Consider the following 7500-nt stretch of genomic DNA (forward strand, 5'->3'; position numbering starts at 1 on the left):
GAGAGAGAGAGAGAGAGAGAGAGAGAGAGAGAGAGAGAGAGAGAGAGAGAGAGAGAGAGAGAGAGAGAGAGAGAGAAAGAGGGAGAGGGGGAGAGAGAGAGAAAGAGACGCGTGGAGACTTCCATGACAAGTAATTTGGCTCGACTGGAGTGGGAGTTGTGAAACTCGGCCCTTCGTTACCGTAGAGTGCTGGTCGTGGCGGTGCAACACCAGGGATGCTTCAGGTATCCCTGCCGTCAAAACCAGTGGCCATATCTTGTTAGTCTTATTTACGTACAGTGCCATTACAGTTTTCTCTTTCTTTTCTTGTTTTCATTTAATATTTTGATTGTTCTGATAATTATGGAAGCTTTGAAAGATGGTTATAGTTCGTAATCTCGGATCCGTTAACCGTGAAATGTTCCAGATTATTGCTTCATGGAATCGATTATCCAGTGCCATTGCTTAGTCACTGAGGCTTCCGTGGATATATATAGAAACCAGAAGCAGAGGGAAAGGGAAAGGAGAGGATCTTTATTGCTGCGAATGTCCGACGCTGGAGGATGTAACGGAGATTTCTCGGCAGTGTTCACGGGATGTGTAGGAGCAGTTGGCGAGCAAGATAGGGCCTGGCGGAAATATAAGTTTAGAAAGCGGACGTCCTAGAAACGACCGCGGACTAAACAGTCGTCGGGGAACTTTGGAAATAGATAGAATGGAAAGTGAGTGAGAGAGAGAGAGAGAGAGAGAGAGAGAGAGAGAGAGAGAGAGAGAGAGAGAGAGAGAGAGAGAGAGAGAGAGAGAGAGAGAGATAGAGAGAGATAGAGATAGAGATAGAGATAGAGAGAGAGAGAGAGAGAGAGAGAGATAGAGAGAGATAGAGATAGAGATAGAGATAGAGATAGAGATAGAGATAGAGATAGAGAGAGAGAGAGAGAGAGAGAGAGAGAGAGACGATGGAGGACATATATGAAGAAAGGGGGAGGCAGTGAGGAGACAAGGGAGTGAGGCAGAAAAGTGGTAGCTTAAAAATGATACCAAGGGATGTGACAGCAATCACATGTTTACGAGAAAATAGCGCGCACAATTACTTTAGTGCCTGTGTGATGCGGAGTACTGGGAAGAGGGAGAGGAGGGAGGGAGGGAGGAAGGGAGGGAGGGAGTAAGAGTAAGGAATAGAGAGGGGGGACGGCGAGGTAGAGAAGGTCGCATTACAAGCAGGGTTGAAGTCCTTGCTCGTCACGGTGGCACAGACCTTTGGAAGGAGGCCGTTGCTAGAGCTACAGCAGAGGCGAGGCGAGGCTATGGCGACGCCAAACGGAAGCTGGCGTTAATGTCCTGAATGAAGACGTGGCTTGATGTTCCACCGGTGTTAATGGCGAGAGGAAGGGCTCTCCGAGGTAAGGGAGGAGAGCGGAGGTGTGCCCGGGTACTCTGTTGGTTGTATTGATCGTGGGTGTGGAAGGTGGTGGTGGCGGCGGGCAGCGGCTCCAGCACAGCCTGGCTCGTGCCAACTCACCCCACCCCCCGCCCCCCACACTTCTCTTCTGTTCCATTCCCTCGTCTCACCCCCCCCCCCTCACCCCCAACACCACCAGGCATGTGGCCACTCGACCCTCACAACCCAGCAGTGCGCCGACCCTCGCGTCCACCCTCTCTCCTCCCTCCCTCCCTCCCTCCCCCTCTTCCCTCACAACCACAGGAGGACATGATAATTTCGATGATTCATAGGGAATAGACCGTCCTGTTGACCCGGGGGATCCCCTGGTGTCTACAACCGCCACCGGTAGACATAGTTTATCCTTCACGGACTGCTCACATACACGTAGACCTACACGCTAAGAGTTCGTTCTGCGCGGTCACTTCATCGCCCCATCATAGACATTTCTCAAACCCTTTGCCCGTTGCTATCTCGACGTAGTCTCAATTTCAAAGTTATTTTTTCCCGCGATGCGACTATCTACGTCAGCGTTCTTGAGTTGTTTCCTATTATCTTTTACTTATCTACAGTTCATCTAAACTTCAAAAAAAAAAAAACTACAACAATATGGTTATTCACTATATGCGAAGGCATTGCTTTCGTCGGCAAATTTCTAAGAAAGTGCGGTCTGTCAGCCATGCCACGGCCCTGGGCTTTAATACAGGACGCAGTAGTAGTAGGCAGAGGGGAAAGGCGGAGAAGAGAGGGGAGTGCGAAAGAGGGCTGGCGTGCCTAGAGGGGTCAACCAGGAGGAATGGGGCGAAAGGCTACCCTAGCAGTGGTGCCTAGGGGATGACGCGCCCCGTGGGTCACTGTATTGATCCCCGGGTGCACGTGGGGCGGAGGAAAGGAGGGGAGACCGGGCAGCTTGTTTAAGAGGGGGTAGAGGGGCGGGGGAGGGGGGAAGCGGATCAGGGTGGTAGTGGTGACGCGTGCCAAGCGAGGCAGATCCGCAACGCACACACACGCACACGCACACACACTCACTCACTAACACGTACACACCTTATTCGCCCTCTTCCAGCGCAGTACCTCCTACCACACCTGCACTCGCATTCCCCACCTAGCTCCCCTACCCCCCACCCTGCCACCTACCCTGCCCAACTAGCGCCGCAGCACGTGTATTCAGTACCGACACCTACGTTGTGCTTTGTGTTCGTATATTTTCTATTTGCAATTTTCTCGACTCGGTGTAGCTGGATGAACGAGGTTACCATAACATTGTACAATGTTCACTTGATGTTCACCGCTGTTCGATAGTGTTCCTTGCGTGTTCCATCTTCCTCTCCCCCTCTTCGGCGTCGCTGTCTGTTGTTGAGTTGTTCCTCAGCTGATCTACGGCGAAGGGGAAGTATATAGCTTTGCAATTTATACATTTCGCCTTGCAGTCGTAGCGCCCTTGTCCCCTCGTTAAGTCAGCGGTGGCGGGGATGTGTCGTGGGGCTTCCCCTCACCAGGGCGCGGACTTCCGTGTGGGGGGACAGGGGGAAGGGGAGTTGGGATGGGGTGGGGAAGGGTGAGGCCTGTCTATTGTCCACTCCTCCTCCTCCTCCCCCTTCTCCCTCCCGAACACATGTGATTTACCCATACACAGATATCCTTCCCCCCTCTTTCTCTCTCTCTCTCTCTCTCTCTCTCTCTCTCTCTCTCTCTCTCTCTCTCTCTCTCTCTCTCTCTCTCTCTCTCTCTCTCTCTCTCTCACACACACACACACACACACACACACACACACACACACATACACACACATACACACACACACACACAGTGTGATTGTTTAGCATCAATAACATTAACAGCAATAGCGCCCATAACATCTTCCTAGTTATGGCAGTAGCAGGGAGCGCAGGTGTGTTAGCAGAAAGGACTTTACTAGGGATCTAACTAAGGGAGAGTAACGTACGTGTGTTCTATCGGCCTTACGTGTAAAGCTTTCAACTCACATCTTTACTTTGTTTTGGTTCTGTTGACAATTTTGGCCTTTGTTTTCTCGTTATCAATCATCATTTCTTTTCTTTCTGAACAGAGATAAAAAAATATATGTAAAATAGGTTTGTTTACCCTACAATAAAGTATTTACTGCAAAACGGAAAAAAAACTGTCCATGGCTGTAGACCCTCTCTATTTTGGTACACAGGATACTGCCTTCCACTTTATCTTGTGTTCTTATATTCCGGGTTATCTGAAGAAATCACGAAAATTTTGTTTTTTTTCGCCAGTGATTTTAGACCACGAGTATCTGCATTGAATTATACCAGACTCTAAGGGATTATCACATCACATGTCACACGGCAAAAGTATTCAAAATTATTTAGATTCCACATAGCGTTCTTTTGTAATCAGTAACTGACGACAAGGCATAAGTCAGAGACAATAAGAAGGAGCTTAAGAACAGCACTTTCAAACAGCAGCATGAATGTACTTGAATAAATGTCTGAAGTGTCTGATCTCAGGGACTTGTTTTAGGTGCCACAGAATGTGATCGAGTTAGACCGGGCGCAGGACGACTCCAAGACCACATTCATTGTAAGTCCACCACAACCCTGGATTCTGAAGCCCCGTGCTCGGTCCCGTCTCACCTCACCCTTCCCGCCTCCCCTCCCTTCGTATCCCCTCGTATTAACCTCCCCTTGCCAAACTCCCTCTCTCCAAAGCGTTCATCTTTTCCACTTTCCTCATTACCGTCCCCAAGTTATTGCCTCTGTTAAATTTGCAAATTATAGGTGCCGGAGAGACCGTGCATAATCACTTCCATAGAACATTTGAGAACTTGACTGTTGCAGATTCTTTTTTTGAATAAAGGCAGTAAAAAGTGATCTACATTGTCACACGCCAAATGAAGCAAACTCCTGTACACATTAATTTCAAGTTTGATATGAACTGATTTCGAAATTGTTGGTTGTATAACCCAACAAAGCTTACCGTATCACAAATCACGCTAGACCTGGTAATGTAGCAACACCAAAGCACGTGGTGCCATTGTAGCCTCGGGTTCTTACCGAGCGAAAAATGTTGGGTCTAGATGCACTTTGAATGCAATCACTTCTCAAATGAAAGACGCCTTTATTTGTTTTCAATTTGTTTTGTCAGAGGCACGTTTTCCCTCACGATGTTTTCATGGGGCATCAGGATCCAAGCCTTATCTCTCACGTTCTTGCCACAGCCTTGCCACTTGCTGACTCCCCCCCCCCATCTATCCTCCACGTCCCAAGCCCCCCCGCTTACTTTTTACTACTTGGTTTTACCCTCACTCTCTCAGTTCTTGCACTCCTTCATGAATGTGTTTCACCCTCCTCATGTTTAATTCATAGTTCTGCTTGACCTTTATGCCTCATCCCCCCATCCCTTACCTTATCGGCTTACTTGCTCATCCCTTGTCTCACTTCCTTACAACTCTTTTCCGTATCTTTGCCTGTCCATCGCTTGTTGGCCACTGCAGCGAAGAACCCACTTGAAACTATACGTGTGGATCGCTCGCCTGATATGATGCTTTCTGAAACAACCACCACAGCGCAGTAACCATTGTCGAAAGTATTGGTACTATTATTGCCTCTATTACTACTTACTAACGGTTACTAATATTGCTTATATTACTAATAGCCAATAGTTACTAATAGTTACTAAAATTGCCTATATTACTAAAGTTACTTGTTCTTACTTATGCTGACCCAAATGCGTACCAAAGTATCTTGGTAAAGGGTTATCCCCTTCGATGTCCAGTAGTACAGTCGACACTATACTACCCACTATACTATGCTACCCACTTAAAGGTGTGCCGAGGGAAATGCAATCACTTACCAACATCTCTCAGTTATGCACTAGGAGGTCATAATTCTGGCAATCAGCGTTAATTACTTGCTTCTCTGATTTACCAATTACGTTGACTGTTGGTTGCGAAGTGACCAGATCACGATCCGGAGGCGACCCATCCCCGTCACGAGTTTTCAGAAGCGTCGATCAGGCTGAACGATGTTCTTTGCGAATAGAGTAGCGAACACTGTATTTGTTCTATGTAATTTCTGTGGTTGTGTCCAATCTTTCGTTCGTCTTATTATATGTTCGTTGGTGTTGTATGTAGTGTTGGTAAAGTGTAGTATGTGTGTCCACCGTTTGTTTGTGTTGCTTATATTATTAGATGCATAATTATTGCTGCTCCTTTAGTTCGTCTGTTTCTTACTATTACTTTGTATGTATGTATATATATATATATATATATATATATATATATATATATATATATATATATATATATATATATATTTATATTTATATGTATATGTATGTATGTAAACACACACACACACACACACATTCACACATACACATACAGACTCATATATATATACATATAAATATACATATATGTATACATATATGTATATATACATATATATTTAAATATATATTTATATATATATATGTATATATATGCATATATATATTTATATTTATATATATGTATACATATATGTATATATATACATATATATATATTGTTACACACATGCACAAACACATATACACACACATATACACACTCATGTATATATATATTTATATACATATATGTATATATACATATATATGTATATATATTTATATATATGTATGTATACATATATGTATATATATATATATATATTGTTACACACACGCATAAACACACACACACACACACATATATGTATATATAAATATATATATATATATATATATATATATATATATGGCAAATATTGTCTTAGTTATAAGATAAAAGATAAATAAGAGATGCAAAAGCAATTACCCGAACGCACAGATATTGCCATCGCACATATGGCTGGCAGTGCAATTATGAACGCAGTAATCAATCTCTTTTGACTGGTTCTTGTCCGGAAGGTGTGCCTAGGATGTCAGGTTATTCTCCTTTCGGCTTATTAATTTTTGGGTTATTATTTGTTGGCTTTTTATTTTTTTAGAATGATGCTCATTCTAAAAGCTATCTGTTATATTGTTATTATTGTTGCTGTTTAGTTTAGGTTATTATTTTATGTTATTAAGATCGCCGTTGTTATCATTATTGTTTTCCTGATATTATTTTATTATTATTATGATTATTATTATAATTATTATATTCATTATTATTATTATAGTTATTATTATTATTATCATAGTCATTGTTATTATTATCATCATCATCATCATTTTTGTTATCATTATATTTTTTTTGTCATCATTTGTGTTATGATTATCATCTTTGTTTTAATCATCACTATCACTAGCATTGGCATTGTTATAATTATTACTATCTCTATTATTATTATTATTTTTATCATTATTATTGTTATCATTATTATTATCGTTGTTTTATGTTTTGTTTAATATGTTATCATTATTATTATTATTTTACTATTTTTATTTTTATAATTATCATATTAATGACAGTTCTGTTGTCTTAAGTGATATTGCTTTTGTGTTTATGTTGCTAGTTTGTGATGACAAAATAAACAATTTATTTTCCTCACAAAAAGACAACGAGTGGGTATTGCCAAATCTCAAACGTGTGTCGCAAGCAGATACTCATTGTCTGAACTTTATTAATTTACATATTAATCCATTTCTAGCTTAGATGTTACAATTTGTTGTAATGTTGCTGGGTCATGTGATCGATCCCCTTTCGCTCGTGCCTTAATGCCAACCTCCAGATTTCGGTGAATGCAATATACCCTGCATGATTTGTTGTGGAATCTTGCAACGAAATTTATATTACGTGTGTCGTAGGATTATTTTGCACATCGATTTAGATGTTTTGTTAATGTAGTATCGTTTATTCCAATTTTTTCTTTGGTTTTGCATGTGTTGTATTATTATTTTAAAGTGAAGTTTGTATCTCTTGTTGATGACAAGATATATGAGAATATAATGAGTATGTAGAACCTTGTGCGCGATCCCTTTCATTTTGTGTTCTTGTATTGCTAGATGTGCTGTGTGAGTGTGTGCGTGCGTGTGTGTGTGTGTGTTTGTGTGTGTGTGCGTACGTGCGTGCATGCTTGAGAGCGCGT

General features: G+C 42.2%; 1 protein-coding gene across 3 annotated transcripts in view; it reads left to right on the forward strand.

Annotated features, from left to right (window-relative positions):
- LOC122246224 (uncharacterized) overlaps positions 1 to 7500 on the forward strand; it is a 43849-nt gene that overhangs the window by 24211 nt on the left and 12138 nt on the right. For 2 of the 3 annotated variants that reach the window (XM_043004645.2, XM_043004644.2), the window contains exon 3: positions 3926 to 3985. The exons of the other annotated variant lie outside the window; for it this stretch is intronic. In XM_043004645.2, the coding sequence (XP_042860579.2) occupies positions 3926 to 3985 (60 nt within the window). The remainder of the gene's footprint in view (positions 1 to 3925; positions 3986 to 7500) is intronic. 3 annotated transcript variants of the gene reach the window in all.

This window comes from Penaeus japonicus, unplaced genomic scaffold, assembly GCF_977035675.1.
Source record: "Penaeus japonicus unplaced genomic scaffold, GWHDUDI00000001_assembly GWHDUDI00000001, whole genome shotgun sequence".
Lineage (NCBI taxonomy): Eukaryota > Metazoa > Arthropoda > Malacostraca > Decapoda > Penaeidae > Penaeus > Penaeus japonicus.